The sequence below is a fragment of the Suillus subaureus genome (genome assembly GCF_016647635.1).
Source record: "Suillus subaureus strain MN1 chromosome Unknown BJ212scaffold_66, whole genome shotgun sequence".
Taxonomy (NCBI): Eukaryota; Fungi; Basidiomycota; class Agaricomycetes; order Boletales; family Suillaceae; genus Suillus; species Suillus subaureus.
Genome location: NW_024538622.1, coordinates 52939 through 70715, shown reverse-complemented (window position 1 = coordinate 70715; position 17777 = coordinate 52939). Strand labels below are relative to the sequence as shown.

The 17777-nt window shown below is 45.4% G+C and overlaps 8 protein-coding genes across 8 annotated transcripts; 4 read left to right on the top strand and 4 right to left on the bottom strand.

The window, feature by feature from the left end:
• Nucleotides 1–596: 596 nt before the first annotated feature.
• BJ212DRAFT_1487014 (uncharacterized protein) lies at nt 597–2510 on the top strand (the record flags this gene model as incomplete). Its single annotated transcript, XM_041341206.1, has 6 exons — nt 597–1165; nt 1257–1605; nt 1659–1952; nt 2008–2013; nt 2065–2396; nt 2444–2510. The coding sequence occupies 6 exons, from the start codon at nt 597–599 to the stop codon at nt 2508–2510; spliced, it is 1617 nt and encodes a 538-aa protein (XP_041186599.1).
• A 1632-nt stretch (nt 2511–4142) lies between these two features.
• Nucleotides 4143–4776, top strand: BJ212DRAFT_1487013 (uncharacterized protein; the record flags this gene model as incomplete). Its single annotated transcript, XM_041341205.1, has 2 exons — nt 4143–4349; nt 4408–4776. 2 exons carry the CDS (start codon nt 4143–4145, stop codon nt 4774–4776), a joined length of 576 nt encoding a protein of 191 aa, XP_041186598.1.
• Nucleotides 4777–5695: 919 nt separating this feature from the next.
• BJ212DRAFT_1549517 (uncharacterized protein) lies at nt 5696–8441 on the bottom strand (the record flags this gene model as incomplete). The annotated part of the gene is made up of 11 exons (XM_041341896.1): nt 5696–6112; nt 6135–6222; nt 6300–6381; nt 6432–6619; nt 6674–6735; nt 6871–7328; nt 7355–7470; nt 7573–7993; nt 8215–8232; nt 8284–8345; nt 8409–8441. 11 exons carry the CDS (start codon nt 8439–8441, stop codon nt 6057–6059), a joined length of 1584 nt encoding a protein of 527 aa, XP_041186597.1. The 3' UTR covers nt 5696–6056.
• Nucleotides 8442–10087: 1646 nt separating this feature from the next.
• Nucleotides 10088–11881, bottom strand: BJ212DRAFT_1487011 (uncharacterized protein; the record flags this gene model as incomplete). Its single annotated transcript, XM_041341204.1, has 4 exons — nt 10088–10173; nt 10224–10438; nt 10488–10551; nt 10615–11881. 4 exons carry the CDS (start codon nt 11879–11881, stop codon nt 10088–10090), a joined length of 1632 nt encoding a protein of 543 aa, XP_041186596.1.
• A 1506-nt stretch (nt 11882–13387) lies between these two features.
• On the bottom strand, nt 13388–13869 carry BJ212DRAFT_1396010 (uncharacterized protein). The gene is made up of 2 exons (XM_041337198.1): nt 13637–13869; nt 13388–13522 (listed from the first exon to the last, which is right to left on the bottom strand). Exons 1-2 carry the CDS (start codon nt 13822–13824, stop codon nt 13498–13500), a joined length of 213 nt encoding a protein of 70 aa, XP_041186595.1. The 5' UTR covers nt 13825–13869; the 3' UTR covers nt 13388–13497.
• Nucleotides 13870–14035: 166 nt separating this feature from the next.
• On the top strand, nt 14036–14421 carry BJ212DRAFT_1396006 (uncharacterized protein). Its single transcript, XM_041337197.1, has 2 exons — nt 14036–14225; nt 14274–14421. The coding sequence occupies exons 1-2, from the start codon at nt 14150–14152 to the stop codon at nt 14414–14416; spliced, it is 219 nt and encodes a 72-aa protein (XP_041186594.1). The 5' UTR covers nt 14036–14149; the 3' UTR covers nt 14417–14421.
• Nucleotides 14274–14962, top strand: BJ212DRAFT_1396005 (uncharacterized protein). Its single transcript, XM_041337196.1, has one exon. It carries the CDS (start codon nt 14560–14562, stop codon nt 14893–14895), a length of 336 nt encoding a protein of 111 aa, XP_041186593.1. The 5' UTR covers nt 14274–14559; the 3' UTR covers nt 14896–14962.
• Nucleotides 14963–15220: 258 nt separating this feature from the next.
• BJ212DRAFT_1487010 (uncharacterized protein) lies at nt 15221–17119 on the bottom strand (the record flags this gene model as incomplete). The annotated part of the gene is made up of 16 exons (XM_041341203.1): nt 15221–15274; nt 15326–15540; nt 15594–15644; nt 15702–15838; nt 15895–16035; nt 16087–16102; nt 16161–16172; nt 16225–16249; nt 16307–16344; nt 16398–16423; nt 16490–16515; nt 16565–16582; nt 16640–16748; nt 16814–16827; nt 16876–16957; nt 17031–17119. 16 exons carry the CDS (start codon nt 17117–17119, stop codon nt 15221–15223), a joined length of 1053 nt encoding a protein of 350 aa, XP_041186592.1.
• Nucleotides 17120–17777: the final 658 nt, after the last annotated feature.

Here is a 17777-nt window from a genome sequence, read left to right as displayed (position 1 = left end):
TTGCTGCTGCTGCTGCTGCTGCCGCTGTTGTTGTTGCTGCAGGTGCAGGTGCAGGTGTCAGTGTGAGTGCTGATGCAGGTACGGGTGTGGGTGCTACTGTTGCAGCTGCAACCTGAGCGGGTGTGGGTGCAGGTGCAGATGCTGCTGCTGCTGTTGTTGCTGCTGCTGCTGCTGTTGCTGCTGCTGTTGCTGCTGCCGCTGTTGCTGTGCTGCTGCTAGATTTGTTGGTGCAGATGCAAGGATGGTGTGGGTGCGGGTGTGGGTGCTACTGTTACAGCTACAACCTGAGTTTGATTGTCAGATGAAGTCATATTGGAAGATAGCTAGTCTAGGACATCAACTGAACATCAAAAATATAATGGGCAAGATGATAAGGGACTGACCTCAGAAAACGGATGAATTTTATGGGCCCATCCAGTTGGCATGAAGGGACGGGCACTAGAACTGACTTGGCAATTCAACAGCGCTTGTTTGGTTGAAATTTAAGTAACAAACTTACAAATTTTCAAGGTTCACTTCCACCACATCCAGTCCCTTGCATTTTTTACTCAGTTCCAGCTCGTTGAAGGCCTGTCAAAATTTATAATTTGTCAGTAATGTCCCAAGTCACTGAGCAGATCCAGACTCACCAAGAGAATGCACTCAAGCGCCCAGGCTTGGTTGATTTGCAAGGCAAAATCTCACAACATAGCAAGGCACAGAAAGCAGAAGATGACCAGGCCCTCCAGAAAATCCATGAGGCCAATGAATGCGCTGCAATGGAAGGTTTGCAGCGGCTTGCTGTTATGGAAGTAGAAATGGAGGAAGCAGCTCAAGGTGTGGCAAAGAAACCTGCACCAGTCAAACCCCACCCCCATCAGGTCAAGAAACAAGCAGTAGCACCTGCTCCTCCAGCTGATAAGAAGACCACATCAGCAGGTAAATCTGGTGGGAACAGGAAGCACAAACTCACTGATGCTGATCCACATGAGGGTGCCGTTGTTGAGGACAGCAAGGGAGGCGATTTTGACTATGTTGATGGAGGAGAGGTCAGGAAGAAAGCCAAGAAGCAAACTAAGATGTCATTGAAGGACAAAGTTGGTGAAGTTCGACTGATGGGACAGGTCAGGTCAACCATTCAGGGGGCATGTGTTGAAGACCAGAAAGGAAAGTCTTCTGTTGTGTTGTGAGTCATTTTTCTTAAGTTGGTCTCCGCCCATGATGCTGATGTTCACTGAATCAACACTTTTCTTTCTCAACTTAACTGCCGAATTCAGAAACAATCCAAAGTTCTTGTTTGCAGGACAGATCAATAGCTGGGTTTCTGATGTCACACCAAACTCCAAGTCAACAGATCGGCCTCCTTCAACCACTTCAAGATCTGGTACCACTGTCTCCACATTGTCCTTGGCGCATGGGCCACCAAGCAGCATTTTAAGTTCCCAACCTACTACAGCGGCATCTACAAACTCTCATAGCAAAGTTCCTCTTGTTTCCACCAGTACCACTGCTATCACTGATAAGGCTGGTCTTGTTGGTGGCTTTGGTGATGAGACTTTGGATGATTCCCAAGAACATCTGGATGCACACTTGAAGAAAGGGAAACAGTCTCAGTCTGCTGTAAAGGTGTGTGGTACCATCAAATAAATACTGATTCTGAGACAATGCGAGTTGTATAGGTCGCTATAGAATTACCCCAACAGACTCAGGATACTGACATGGAGCTCAGTGATATCAACATGCCGGACACACAGATGGTTGCCGACACCCTTGAGGATGAAGCTGGGATGTCTGAGGATAGTGATAGTAGTGATTTTTTACCACACATATCAACAACCAGGAAGCGCAAACTTGCCAATCAGAAACCCCATACCTTCGACCTTGACACCTCAGATGAGGATGGCGAGCTTCAAGTTGATGTTGCTACTACCAAAGCAGCCAATCGATCAAAGGCCATACATTTTACATCATCTGTAAGTTTATTTCCACTTCTATTGATACAATTACTGATGCAAAATCTTTGTTTAGACTTCTGTCAGTGTCTCCGAATTGCCTGCTACATTGCCTGTATGACCACTTGCAAAGAAGGTCAAGACCGAAGAAGCTGATGATGATGCTATGCCAGCACCAACACTTACAGCGCCTCCTGGCTACTGGATTGAGAAGCACTACCAATCACGGTTGAGCTACTGGAATCATCATCTCCCTCCTCAATGCCAAGATCAGCGGTGGTCCAAGAATTTCCTGCCAACCCTGTACCTTTGGGCTGGTAGTCAAGACGACCCCTGGCAATTCACAGACGCTTCTCTGGTCGAAGCACTACAATGTATTTTTGATGTTGTTTATTCAGACATCAGATACAGTGGCTCAAAAAACTGTCCACATGTTTTGACATTTTTCACTATCTATGATATTGTGTGAGAACAAAGAAATGCCTCAAGGACATGCTTATACCACATTGTAGTATGGCTTCAGGGCTTTTATTTGAGCCCTACACCGTGGGAATCGGTGGAGATATGGTGGAGACATAAGGCTTACAAAATCATGACTCATGCGGACAGTTTTTTGAGCACATATTAAAACTATATAAATCATCATTTATGACACCATAACAATCGTGCCACCATTAAATAAATTATAAAGTGGTGTCATTATGTCATTTTAAAACCATATCTAACTATACAAACCAAAAATTTCCATATGTCATGGTTATATTCACCATGAAAGCCACCCCCCTGCTCAAAGGGATAATATCCTCTCTCTTTCCTATTCTGGCCTCTCTGCTTGTCAAATTTCCTCTAGAACTGGAGTATCCAAGTCCACTGTGGCCAAGTTCATCAAAGAAAGTCACACAGACAAGGAAAACTTCTGTGAAGGGCGTCCATCCAAGCTCACCTCTACTGATAGGAGGGCTATTATTCAACATATCACTACAGGAAAAGCTGATAATGCTGTCCAGGTCACCTATTACATCAATTCCACCATCACATTCCCTGTCTCTTTACACACTGTAAGAAACATTCTCAAGACAGCTCATCTCAGGTCAGTAACAAGGAAGAAAAGGCTCTCCTCTCTATCACACATATGCAGAGATGACTAACCTTTGCCTTAGCCCATCAGAATTGGATTACATGGACTGGAAGCATGTTATATGATCATATAAGACCACAATAAATAGGATTGGGTCAGATGGCAAGGTATATATGTGAAACAAGAAGGGTGCTAGTCCTCTCTGCATATGTGTGATAGAGAGGAGAGCCTTTTCTTCCTTGTTACTGACCTGAGATGAGCTGTCTTGAGAATGTTTCTCACAGTGTGTAAAGAGACAGGGAATGTGATGGTGGAATTGATGTAATAGGTGACCTGGACAGCATTATCAGCTTTTCCTGTAGTGATATGTTGAATAATAGCCCTCCTATCAGTAGAGGTGAGCTTGGATGGACGCCCTTCACAGAAGTTTTCCTTGTCTGTGTGACTTTCTTTGATGAACTTGGCCACAGTGGACTTGGATACTCCAGTTCTAGAGGAAATTTGACAAGCAGAGAGGCCAGAATAGGAAAGAGAGAGGATATTATCCCTTTGAGCAGGGGGGTGGCTTTCATGGTGAATATAACCATGACATATGGAAATTTTTGGTTTGTATAGTTAGATATGGTTTTAAAATGACATAATGACACCACTTTATAATTTATTTAATGGTGGCACGATTGTTATGGTGTCATAAATGATGATTTATATAGTTTTAATATGTGCTCAAAAAACTGTCCGCATGAGTCATGATTTTGTAAGCCTTATGTCTCCACCATATCTCCACCGATTCCCACGGTGTAGGGCTCAAATAAAAGCCCTGAAGCCATACTACAATGTGGTATAAGCATGTCCTTGAGGCATTTCTTTGTTCTCACACAATATCATAGATAGTGAAAAATGTCAAAACATGCAGACAGTTTTTTGAGCCACTGTATAAAGTGACCACTCAAGGTTGTGTCTTTGGCATGGTAGGTCGCACATTAATAGTTTTTATTGCTATTACTAACAGTTATAATCTAACTCAGGCCACCCAACATCTAGCGGAGTGGCATAGCAACTTCAGTTCAACAGGACTGGCTATCATGATAGATTTCTTTGCTTGAAACTCAGACACAGAGCCGAAGGTGCTTGCCATGGCACTTCTGCATGATTTTTGCTTCCTCTTTGAGGATATGGACAATTTGGATGCAATGCAAACTTTTCAGTCTCCATTCATGTTACAGCTCTTTGCGACTGCTCATCTTCACAGCATTGTTGGACACGCTCATGTCACTGTGCTTAAGACAGATGTACTGGCTCTTACTGGCATGCAGGGTGTTATCGCTCTCTGCACTACTTCAGTAAGTACCTTCAACATAGTATGAGGGACCTGTCTGATGAATATACTTTCATAAATAGCTTGAGCGTGCTATCAAATGGCTCCATAAAGGCACTGTGGACATTGATGCGCACACCCCTGACGTGGGTCCTGCACAAATGAAGTGCAAGCTCAGGATGCCAAAGACCTTCAACCCAGCCACCGGCAAGGATAGTACTATCCAGAATGCTTTCTCCATTGGCAACTGGGGCGATGTGACTGCAGCATACATTATCTCTGTCAGGGCAAAGGGGGATATCTTCATGAAGGATTTGGTGTCAACAGCCTGTAAATTACTCAAGAAGAAGTTGGGTGGTCTTGATAAATATCTTCACCTTAGTGATGAAGACAACAACGATGACAACAACGATGACAACAACAAAATTGATCATTGCACCCTGCTGTGGTAAGAAGTTGTTTTACTTGCTCTTAATATTGATGAGCTGATAGTACTACTGTCTCATACTAGATCTCATTTTTGCGCTGCTTCCTCCTGGTGTTTTCCAATGTTTAGTGTTGTGCACCCAAGTCTCTGTCCTATTGCATTTGCTTTTCCTATCCTGTTCTCACTCATAATGATTTTTGTCTTATCTGCATTCACATATCCTTTGAACCATTTCAGCTTCTTTAATCCACTTTTTTTCAATTTGCATACTTTTCATGCCCTGCATTACCATCATTTAATCCACTTAGCATGCTTTTCGTGCCCCACATTACCATCCTTTCTCCCTATTTTTTCCTCTTGTTTGCACTTTGCATAACACCTTTTTTTCTATTTTACCACTTTTCGTACTTTTCATTGGACAATGTGACGCTGGTTGATCTATTCATGTTGATTGGTAAAGTGATTTCAAGAGTTTTAAAGTAGAATTCAGAGGGCAAGTGGCCTTTTTTTCTATTTTTGCATGATGTACTTTGAGATTTCGGCAACCCATTCAAACCAAGATAAACTGAAATTCAGAACCAAAAATAGACTCGAGGTTTTACTGATGCACTGTGGGTGACTGTCAGAAACTGTCAGAAATGTTATGTCTGTGGAGAAAATTGGGGTTTACTGATGCAAATGACATTAGAACTGTAGTGTTGTTGCATCAAATTAGTGTTACAATTGTAAGGAATAATGCATAAATATGACAGGAACCTGTCAATGAAGCTCATCCTTGCATATTTGGTGAGTTCTGTCATCTCTATCCTACTATATAAAACTTCACAATGTAACTTATCAATATTGCACTTAATGTAGCTATTTTACTCATTGCAATTCTTTATATACCTATACAATTTTATCATTGGATGTCTGATGATCATGGGACAGGCAGCAGGAAAGGTGGGGGAGTTGATACATCATGGTCTATGGACCACAGGCTCTGATATAATATCAGCCTTCTACAATACTAGATATTGATATATTATACCTACAGGGTATTGTGGGATAGGTGGTTGAGGACTATAGAGCGAACAAGTTATACACGAACCTATGTGAAATGAGACACAGATACATGAAAATTGCGACCAATCGTTTGACATTACAGTAGCGAGAAACCTGACAAAAATCTCGCACGAGTCTGCTACAGATCTGTAGATTCTTGCCACATCTGTCGCCGACATAATCTGCCTTTTTCTGCAGTGGATTCTTTAATGTTGGCCAATTTCACTCATATTCACAGCTCACCTGTGCACTTATTCCAACTCAACATATCCTCCACAGCTCATATAGATTTGTCCATTCATGCGTTAAAGTCCAAGCTAGAGCAATGTTAAGACAAACTATCGACAACTGCAGCAAGCAGCATAAAAATTGCATGTGTATCATTCAATGGCATGGCTAGTTGTGTGCCCGTCAATGCATCGCCAGCCTGATGTGAATATAGTTCCTCTATTTACAAAGAGAAATTAAAAAATGTCCTTGAAAAGCAAAGCAAGTACCTCTCACGAGAGGGGTACCAGAGACCCAGCACCGGAACCAGCATAAACGCAGTCCATCTTCACTTTCGGCAGCGGGTGATCGCTCGTCCCTTTGTGAAAGTGTCAATGCAGCATCATCGTGAGCACATAAGTACCCTACCAGCATGACAGTACTGGAATTCCGTCCTCCTTGTGTCCCCACCACATCACAGGCGACCACTCGTCCACGAGGTTGGCGAGTGTCTGGAGATGGCCGTATGCAGCCGGCTGGGGGCCACGCGGTCGGCGGAGTGCGACGAAAGTGAAGACACAGGCAAATATGAAGAGCGCTATGCATAAGTTCCAGATCTGCAGGAGGGCATGAGGATGTCGTAGCAGTTTACATAGGCGGTAGGTGCGAACCTGGGCAGTGAACATAGATACCCCCAAGCCGGCCAGTTGCCCGTCTACGGCGCTGTTAATGCCTGTACAGGCTTGTAATCAGGCCTATGGCGTACCTCAGCGCTTAAGTCTGATTGCAAGCCCGAACATCCAGTCTGTGATCGTTGATGACAGTGTTCAATGACACCGATAAAGAAAATGAGGCGTGAATAACTCACGCAGGAAAGGCTTTGCGACAAAAAGGATGAGACAAATCGGATGACTGGAAATCGTCTTCACTGGGTTCGTCGCTGTCGTAAGTCCTTTCTTTCGGGTACTAGCGTATCTCCACTGTCTTTCGTCTCGAATGACATTTGCGATGAGCTCCGAGCAATGCAGCCCAAGTGTCAATGGCCCCTGGATAGCTGCCATGTTGACATAGAGCAGAATCCACACCTCAAGATCAACACCTGGTATAGGATACTGGATGCCATTGGACTGCCAGGTGAGGAAGGATGTCCACTGAAAACCGCCCCACGGTTCCGAATAGTTATTCCACATATACATGACGAGTGCGGCCCATCCAGCGCATGCTGCAACGATCACCCAAAGAAAAATCACAACTTTCCGGATGCTAGGGTGAGCATGCCACGCAGGGGCTGTATCTCTGATGGCTTCGCTGGACCTCCAAACGTGTCTAAGTCAGACACACAACGCATGCACCGTAATGTAACAGGGGACAATTGCGTGTGGTGGACCAGTGCGGCAGTCAAGTCGAAAGGTGAGGAGCTCCACGTCAATATTTTGACAGCACGCATCGCTGACAATGCGATGATCACCTGGAGGAGGAGTGCGATGCCCAAAATGAGGAGAGGTAACCCCACAATGGCAACACTCTCACTCAGGTCACTCGAGTCAGAGCTTGGAGTGTTGAGACATACAATGAATGAAACCGAGCTGTAGGATATGACGAGGAGGACAGCCAAGATGACGTTAAGCAGGGCGCCGTTAGGGTTATACCATCCACGAGCTGCGGTCAGAAGGCGCAGATTGGTGTTGAAATGAAGCCGAGACTCTGAGGCTAGTGCAGAGCGCAATGAAATACCGTGTACAAAGCCTATGGACTCGGTACACAATGTGACGATTAAGTCGAGTGCCAGGGCCAATATCTCCCTCTTCATGGGCAACCAGGAACCAGGCAAATATGTAGAGTAGTTTGTCACATTGGTTACTCCGAAGACTCCTTGATTGGCTAAAGTGATGATGCTTGCAACGATGCATGAGCAGCCAAAGATACCTGAGCATGCCATTCCGACAAGGGCATATCTCCGACTTGTCAGACTGCGGTCGTAGAAATTGGTTCTAGTATCAGCAGAGAACTTCGCATCAGATATCATCTAGTCAAAGTCCTGGTCATTCAGGAGTGCGTCGTATGGATGCGAACTTTCATCTGCCGGTTTGGAAGAAGCTGCCATGGGAGGCAGAAATAGGAAGGCTAGTCTCAAATGAAGAGAGGCTCGGACTAGAAATGAAAGGATGGCTCAGTCTTCGAATTGAGAGACTCGTACTATGGTTATGCATACCTAGAAACGAAAGGAGAACTATGTAGGTAGTGAGAATGAAAATCAGTATCGGTAAATGCTAATACTCACCTCAGTATTCGGATCAAGAGACTGAGGAGAGATCGTTCTGGGGATGCTGGAATAAGAGAAACCTGTTGGGGATGAACAGTGCATGTGGGCATTATGGACACGCAGATTAAATATATTTCACTTACGACCACAGCCCCTGGTGCATGGTGCGACCTCATGATGGAAAAACGGCCATGTGACGCGGTATTTATCAGGGTATAGGGTCGTTATATTGCATTAAAACAGGCTAAGCGTAAGCTTATCACTGGTAGAGAGTGATGCAGGAGCGGTGCTAAGCAGTGGTTGTGTGATATTGTTCTGAGGTGAATCAAAATCCTGTTCTAGGGTTAGATCCAATTGCCATATATGTGCCCTTCCGAGAGCAAGCATGATCGATTTGATGCATATGCTGGCTTCTTAGTACTTTCAGCTTTATTCTACGCCCATATTCCATGGCGTTAGTAACTCATCAACTTCAAACTCTGAGCAAACAAAGTCCCGGAGAACACCCTTACGGAACTCACAATGAAGTGACCCCAGACTCTATAGCTCGACCTATGTTGCAATCATCACTGAACAGCCAATGCCATATCATATCCACCAGCTAACTTATTCACGCACCATCCCAGATTTCAGCCTTGGTTTGCACACCGACCTGGGCAGCACCTGTTTCTTCACTCTTGTTGCTCGCATCCCGCCTCCGACATTTTTTTTCCACAAAATCTGGTTGTCGTTTCAACATTAATCCTGCGTCCTCATGACACGACTTTTGTCATCTTCATACCTGCCCTGCAAACATTGAAGTTGCCTTTGTCGTCGGAGATAATGAGTTGTGGCAGAGCAGTACAGGATTTAATGGTAAGTCTTGCCAGTCACGCATTCAAACTACGATACTCAGGCCACATTGATGCAGGTTTACGGATTACACAAAGACGTGCCATATTCTCCCACTATGGCAATTTCCCTCACCCACTGGTGTACATCGAATGATTTTGCCCTTTACGTGATCTGCAACCCGCGACTGCCTTGTATCAACTTGCCTGCTCAACTGATAGTCAACAGTGTTTCATATCCGTCGTTAGTGTTCGGTATCTTTCGCAAGCAGAACATTTGATGCTGAGGTTTGGCTCAAACAAGGTTATGGATCAATGGTGATGTTCTTGAGCTTGCTGACGTCAACATATGGCACAGTTTGATATTCAGATTGCCATTTGACAATGACTTCTTCGTATCCGATCTGTTCCCGTTGCGAAGAGAATTGGTGTTGTGTATTACGGTAGTGGACTCGATAAGCACACTCTGAAACAGCAGAACGATGAATGTTGACTTTGAATCTCAATATTTGTAGGAGATTTTGAGGAGATCATGACTGTTTCAGACAATTCGCAGTCTCGTTTTCATGGATGTTTAAGTTCAGGGTATGTCATGGTCATCCTACTTCAGGTCAAGACCCTTTCCTATGCAGTTGTTATCAATCATGATGTACGTTCAGATCTCAGATACACTGTTGATAATGATTTGTTCGTCGGTCACTACATACAGACCTACTACATGCCTACTACAGCAAGTAGTACGTACGATGTGATACGATCCTACCAAGACCCTGATTCTTTAATGTCCGCCAATTTCACTGGCATTCACAGCCCCACCTGTACACTTCTGATTCATATTCCATCCTCTACAGCTCATATAGATTTGTACCAATCATCCATCATGGTATTATAAAGTCCGAGCTGGAGTAATGTCACTACCTACAGCGCAGCAAGCAGCATAAAAATTGTACGCGTATCATTGAACCCTTTGAAAAAAGAAAAACAAGTACTTCTCATGAGAGGGGTACCAGAGACCCAGCACCGGAACCAGCATAAACACAGTCCATCTTCACATCCGGTAGTGGGTGATCGCTCGTCCCTTTGTAAAAGTGTCAAAGCAGTGATATTGCGAGCATATAAGTACCTTACCAGCATGACAGTACGGAATTCCGTCCTCTTTGTGTCCCCACCACATCACAGGCGACCACTCATCCACGAGATTGGCGAGCGTCTGGAGGTGGCCGTATGCAGCTGGCTGGGGACCGCGCGGCCGGCGCAGTGTGACGAAAGTGAACAAACAAGCAAATATAAACAATGCTATGCATAAGTTCCAGATCTGCACGAGGGTGAGGATGTCATAGCAGCTTTACGTAGGCAGTAAGTGCGAACCTGGGAGTGCACATGGCTACCAACAATATACCTAGTTTCCCATAAGCAGCGTCGGTATATATTTGGAGTGAAAGCCCAAACATCCAGTCTGTGATCATCGAGGATGGTTGTCAATAACACCTATAAAAGATACTAGACGGGAATTACTCACGCAGGAAAGGCTTCGCGACGAAAAGTATGAGACAGATCGGATGGGTGAAAATTGTCGTCACTGGGTTTGTCGCCGTGCTGAGTCCTTTCCTGCTGGTAGCGCATCTCCACTGTCTTTCGTCTCGAATGACATTCGCAATGAGCTCCGAGCAATGCAACCCAAGGGTCAATGGTCCTTGGACAATTGCCATGTTGCCAAACATCAGAATCCACGCCTCAAGATTGATACCTGGCATCGTATACGTGACATAATTGACCTTCCCGTGTTTCAAATCGGGGATGAACGACCACGTATGTGCGGTCAGCGCATATGGGGACATTGAATCGTCGCCGGGAGAATTGTGCCAGATATACATCATGAGTGTGGCCCATCCAGCGCATGCCGCAACAATCACCCAAAGAAAAATGACAACCTTCCGGATGCTAGGGTGAGCATGCCATGCAGAAGGCTGTATCTCTGGTGGCTTCACTGGACCTCCATTGGTGTCTAGGTCAGAGACACAGCGCATGCACCGCAAAGTAGCGGGGGTCAATTGCGTGTGGTGGACCAGTGCGGCGGTCAAGTCGAAAGGTGAGGAGCTCCACGTCAATATTTTGACAGCCCGCATCCCTGACAATGCGATTACCACCTGGAGGAGGAGTGCGACACCCAAAACGATGAGAGGTAACCCTGCGAAGGCAATAAAATTATCAGGTGGTGCTAACCATTGTGGCGTTGGTTCAGTGGTCGAGGCATACGATGAGTGAGGCCGAGCTGTAGGATATAATGAGGAGGACAGCCGAGATACCATTAAGCAGGGTGCCATTAGGTTATGCCATCCACGAGCTGCAGTCAGAAGGCGCAGATTGGTGTTGAAACGAAGTCGGGACTCTGAGGCTAGTGCAGAGCGCAATGAGATACTGTGTACGAGGCCAATGGACTCGGTGCATAACATGACGATGAAGTTAAGTGCCAGGGCCAATATTTCCCCCTGCAGCGGTAACTGATTATTATCATTATGCACGGACAACTTGGTCACGGTCACTCCGGGGACTCCATGAGTGGCTAAAGTGACAATGCCTGCAACGATGCATGAGCAACTGAAGATACTTGAGCATGCCATTCCGACAAGGGCATATCTGCGACTCGTCAAACTGCGGTCGTAGAAATCAGTTCTAGTATCAGCAGTGAACTTCGTATCAGATATCATTGAGTCAAAGCCCTGGTCATTCGGGAGTGCATTATATGAATGCGAACTTTCATCTGCTGGTTTGGAAGAAGCTGCCATGGGAGGCAGACACAGGAAGACCAGTCTCAAATGAAAGAGGCTCGGACTAGAAAGAAAGGAGAACTTAGTCTTCGGATTGAGAAACTCATACTACGGCAGTACATACCTATGAATGAAAAGAGAACTATGTAGGTAGTTAGAATGAAAATATGTGTCGCTAAATGCTAATACACACCTCAGTATTCGGATTGAGAGATCGAGAAGAGTTCGTTCTGGGTATGCCAGAATAAGAGAAACCTGTTGAAACGGAGAACAAAAAGTGCATGTGTGGAACATGTGCAGCAAAGAGCGATTGTGATGTAAAATAGAAATTCATACGACGAATGCGTTTTGATACGATGGGCACGCAGATTTAATCTGATGACCATAGCTTCTGGTGCATCTGATTCCTTGATAGAAAAGTGGTCGTTCGACGCGGCATTTATGTGTATCCAGTGCACTGTTGATTTATATCGCATTGCTGTACGGCAATATTAAAAGTGCACGTGTCAGAATGGTGATCATTGAAAGCCAGTCAAGCCAGACCTGCTTGTACTGCACACATATCCTTGCAAGATGCACAGACCGACCGTTGTCTATCAGTTAAGTAAGGCCAGTTAGAAACAGAAATAGAAGTCAAATAAGTTTGCAGGTGTGAATCATCGGAAGGTAGTAGTGCGAAAGTAACGCAAATGCACGTTCAAAGATACTCACCTTGGTGAGAATGTCCAGTTGGTGATTAATGCATCCCAGGCGTGATAAATTTGTTTCTGGTAGTCAAACCCTCGTTTAAATGGTCTGTGGGACGACTAGTGGCATTCAATGAGCTCCAAAGCGACACTGGTACAGGATTCCGCGACACGTTCATCCCCTTATTGCTCTCACTTCCCTCCACGAACACTCCAGGATGCATTAGTGACCGCTGAGGACAGTGGTCGCCAATGGTGGGAAGCTGAATATGTGTGGCCCTCGTCAGAGAAAAAGCCCTCCTCTAATGGGTCAGAGCACTACACCTAGTCGTAACCTGGTTTTGGATGCGATATTTGATGGAGAAGCAGACAAGAATTAAGTGGTGAGGACCCTGTGAAAGCTGCGTTGACATGTAGCGGCATAAATCATTTAACGAACTTCGAACCTCGAACTATCGTGGAGCTTCTGTTCATCAACAAGTGTACGAAGAGCTCCACAAATTTGCTAATGGCAGGAAGATTACTAACAAGGCACTTTAGGACCAGATCGGAGAGCGCTTCTGGCTGGTACCAGTTCAGAAGTACTGAAAATGGTGTAGTATTTGCTGCATCGCATTAAAGAACCTGGGGAACCATTATACTGCATTGAATTCGGCGATCTGACATTACAAGGGGAAAAATACAGTAAACGTACGAGATCCTCACTTCACGAATACATTGCCCCTGCGCGATACGTTGATGAGAGTTAACCGATGTCAATGTTGCACATACCTATTGACCATAGCTCATTTGTGTGCCAGCTCTTTATCAGTAATAACTTTCCTGTCCCCATTAACAACAGCAATAATCTCTCGTGCTAAACACTCCACCACCATCTTCCCACTCGTTTTTCTGGCAGCCAATACAGCATGAACAACCACCTTTATGTTTCTGTAAGTGTGGCAAGTTTCACAATGTTCTTTCCTGAGCGCTTCTGTGATATGCGCTTGACAGCGGGGGAAGCGGTGATGAGAGCATGGCAGAGGATAGGCAGCAGCAGCGCGCGAGTAAGAGCATGAATATAGAGGGGGTACGGGAGACGACGCACTCTACCCTTGCACGCTTTCCATGGTTAAACAGGAAAGATGGGAGGAAATGAAGAATGGTGTCGGATGCTGGCGGAAGGAGCATTTGTGAAGCGTCTGGAGTTGAAATCTGGCTTGGGGGCATGGAGGGAGATAATGATATATCTGATAACGATGAAGTCTGTAGGTTGAGACCTGATGAAGACCTCATTGGAGAGTCAAGTCATACTAGGCACTCTGGTTGAGTGTTCGTTCATCGGCAGTAGAACTATTAGCACGACGAGCAAGGACTGGGAACGCGGGCATGTCTCAACATGATAATAGATGGAGGTGTGCGTTGACATAATAGAAACAAGTACCTCGACACGTTAAACGTTGCTAAGCACATGTCACTGAGATGATCACGAAGAGAGCCGAAAGCAAAGAATCCATAGTAGTAACACAAAGATTCTAAACATGGCGATTGGCCTCGACCGACGCAAACAAACAGCAGCAAACCGACGACGCTCCCGACGCTCTCAGCACAACAAGTTTTCATGCCCATTCTCGAAGGTGAGCTTCATAGACAGAATGTCTTACTACTTCAAACACTGAGGGATGTACCTCGTACTGGTGAGTCCTTATATTTTTTGTCACTCAATACCAAAAAAGTTTCGTTAGTGCATAGAACGTTCCGAGTACATACAGGAAGGCGCACGTTTACTGTTCTCGACTTCGAGAGCTCAGCGGATGACACCTGTGCAGCCGTCGTAACATCCTCACGTCAAATGCTTTCAAACGTTGTGAAGCAGCACGATCTGTGAGCCCCCTTCTGAGTACATACTGCACAAACCTCTATCCAGTTCACATTAAATTGCCTTGGCCCATGCATTCCAGACAGCTGCGGCCCGTCAACTCTGTGCCAAGCTTACGTTGAGCCTGCAAAATCTCGAGCTGAAAGGCGTGAATGTCAGGGATGTCGTCGTTAGCGGCGAAGTTGCCAGCAACATCTTTTTACGCGAAAGGTGAGTTTCTAGAAGTCAGTTGTCTTTTTCGTGCTCGGCTCCGAGCAGCACTGGATGAGTACAGCTCTGATGAGCGCACATTGCTCCATTTCCCCCCGCTGGAATTGTGCACAAGTCAGCACTTCAATATGCCGATCGATTCACAGGGTTTGAAATTCGATACAGACAATGCAGTGATGATTGAATGGGCTTCGATGCATCGGTTCCTCGCTGGTGATTATGATGACTATTTAGTAGACCTTTGTATCAAGTGGAGCATCGAGGATATCAGAGTATGAAGCGTCTTGCAGGTATGATTAGTCGTATGCTCTTCCTCGATGTATTCAATCACAAGGACTCCCACGTTAGTGGAGGAAGGTTGTCCATTGGGGTGGAGTCCACTGGTGGTCTGTGTACGAGAGTCAAGCGCATGAAACCGAATGACTAAGTAGTAGTTCCTTGTGGTCCTAGGTAGTAATGGTATATGAAACACAAATAGAGGCATAATGAACTACGTAGATTCCCGTCCCGACACTGCGAATCCGATAATCAAATAAAGACTCACAAGTCCTATCTCGCGAAAAGGCAGACAATACATGATACATGCATACTAATACTGATACATCACATTGGTGAGTAGGAATCCATCTCTACCGTCACCTCGATGGGCCGTTGTGGCTAAAGCGTAACAATCAGTACTCTTCCATCGCCAGCAACGCAGCTACTAACCGTGGCAGATCGAGTATGATGCATCGCATCATCGTCAGGATGTTTAATTATGAATTTCCGGGATCCCTGGAATTCCTCCTCTTGGGACGCCATAACGTCCCGCTCTGGACGGTAGACACTGTGACGTATGTGTACTTCAGAAGTATGACCAGTTTCTGCGGCGGGCTGCAAGTAGGATCGCGCATTCAGGAGTGCAAGGAATGAGTTGACGTATACTGAAAAAGGATCAGTGGTCAGCATAATATTCTGAGAATGCTTTGGGTTATACATTTAGACATTAAAAATTCAAAGCAGAGGAAAATGAAGTTGTGCGGCATCACTGCGCACTGTAAGGACATCAGAGACGAGATGAGCAGTACAATCAGTAGAAGCTTACTGTAATCATAACTGTCAGTGAACACATGCTGCATGAAATATGAGTCAAGATGTGGACTAGCCTGGAAGAAGGAATACCTCGTCAGACAGCCCGTGTTGATAATGTAAGCCATGAGCTTTGCGAGTATGAAATCGGTGCTGGGTACTCCATGTTAGTATGTCAGATCCCTCGATGCGAACAGACCGCTCCTTACCTAGAGAATCCAGTACGGGAAGTGGCGAGGAGATAGCATAGCGATGATGCGATAACGAAATCGATAAAAGCAACTGTGCCCAGGGACATCAATATCGCCCACTCGAGTCCAATCAGATCCGTAAACACACGACACTGATAGCTACTAGCTATTAGCAATTCATGTAGTTAGGGAGCACGTTGTTTGACTCACATGGCCCAAATAAGGGCTGAAGTTGGATTACAATGATGAGCCGACCGCAAAAGTACCGAATTTTGAATTCTCACTGATGGCAACACCTGAAGAAATTTTCAAAACCGAACAAAGAGGAATACCAAATGAACAACTCACCTGAACCCAAAGTTACAATTACGCCCTAATATTGCATCATCAAAATCCATGCCATGATACGTGATCATCGATTTAGACCCACCACCACTATAGGGAGGACTCTAGATCGGCCCTTTCCAACTGGTACATTGCATCAGTCTCGGTAACCCATTGGCTCGATAGGAAACACCTACCTATCCATATGTGACGAAAGTACAGACTGCAACCCAATAAAAGCATCACATTAATCCTTCAATTTGTAGATAACAGTACGCTTCCAACTTACAGATGTACCCCGTAGATGATTATAACCTGTAATGGATCTGTGGGTGGATCGCAATGCATGGGAAAACCCACTTACATCGATAGCTACTTGAAGCTGCACGAGTCCATCAGTATCATAGTGGAGGTCGCACGGAGCCCCAACAAAACTCACTTTGAAGCTCCACACAATTTCTGTGAGTACACTCATGTCCCCGTAGTGGGCCACTAAATAATAATAGACGCAGTGGGCTATGAAGAATAGGTGCAGAGCATCGAGTGTCCTAAAATTTCAGGTTAGGGCGTAAACTCACTGCGCTCGACGATGGCAACTGGAGAGTATACATACCAAAGCAAGACGACCTAATGTAGCATCAACGAGTGAACTGAGAGGAGGAAGCATCGACGTACGGCTAGCTTAAGGAACGATATCCCTATGCCCCTGTGCGTCTGAAAGTAGAAGAAAGCTTGAATGTTACTCAGACCAAAGAGACTGTTCCGTGAGATATGTTAGGACGACAAGACTCGATGAAGCCCTAAGTTTCGTGAGTAGATAGGTCACTAACATTGCTGCAAAGGTGACACCAATAAACAGTGTCCCAAATGTGTTCCCGAGTTGAAGTTGTGGGATGAGGACCTGCGCTGGGGAAGACATTAATGTTGGCTGGGGCTGGAGTCCATTCCAAGTAAAGCAACGTTTGCGCCGTACTATATATCCTGCAGCCACAGAAGGACACGAGACCAGTGAATGTCATCAATTCAGATCGGGTATATGATTCGGATTGTATCGCTATAGTGCTGATATATCAGTGGACAGAGGTTCGTATCGTATTGGTGCATTAGCCTTCAGAATCCCATATATATAACAAGATTAAGAAAACTAAGTCGCAATCCTGGTGATCCATTTAGTGGCCAATAAATCTCGAGTCAGATTAGGAAGCAGGAACACACCTCGGCTGACCGGTGGACGGCGGTGGTACAGACATATCGGATGTCTGGTGGTCAACGAGCTATAATTTCCTCTGAATGACTTCCTCGGTGCAAGCGATGTATGATCTAGATGACAAGGTGTCGGTCAAGTACTTGCGGGTGTCTATGTCGAATAATTTCACGACTACCTTAGGGTTGGTTCATGGTAGCATGTAGCATAAACTTAGACCGCGAGAGTACAACCCATCAAAGCATGCCACGATCAACACGCTTCTTTGCTCGTACATGTGATTGCCAGAGGAGCTCAATCGCCGTGCCCATGTCCCACTGGCGTCCTGACAAAAATATTATCCTGAATAGCACCGCAGTCCATCACTGTGATG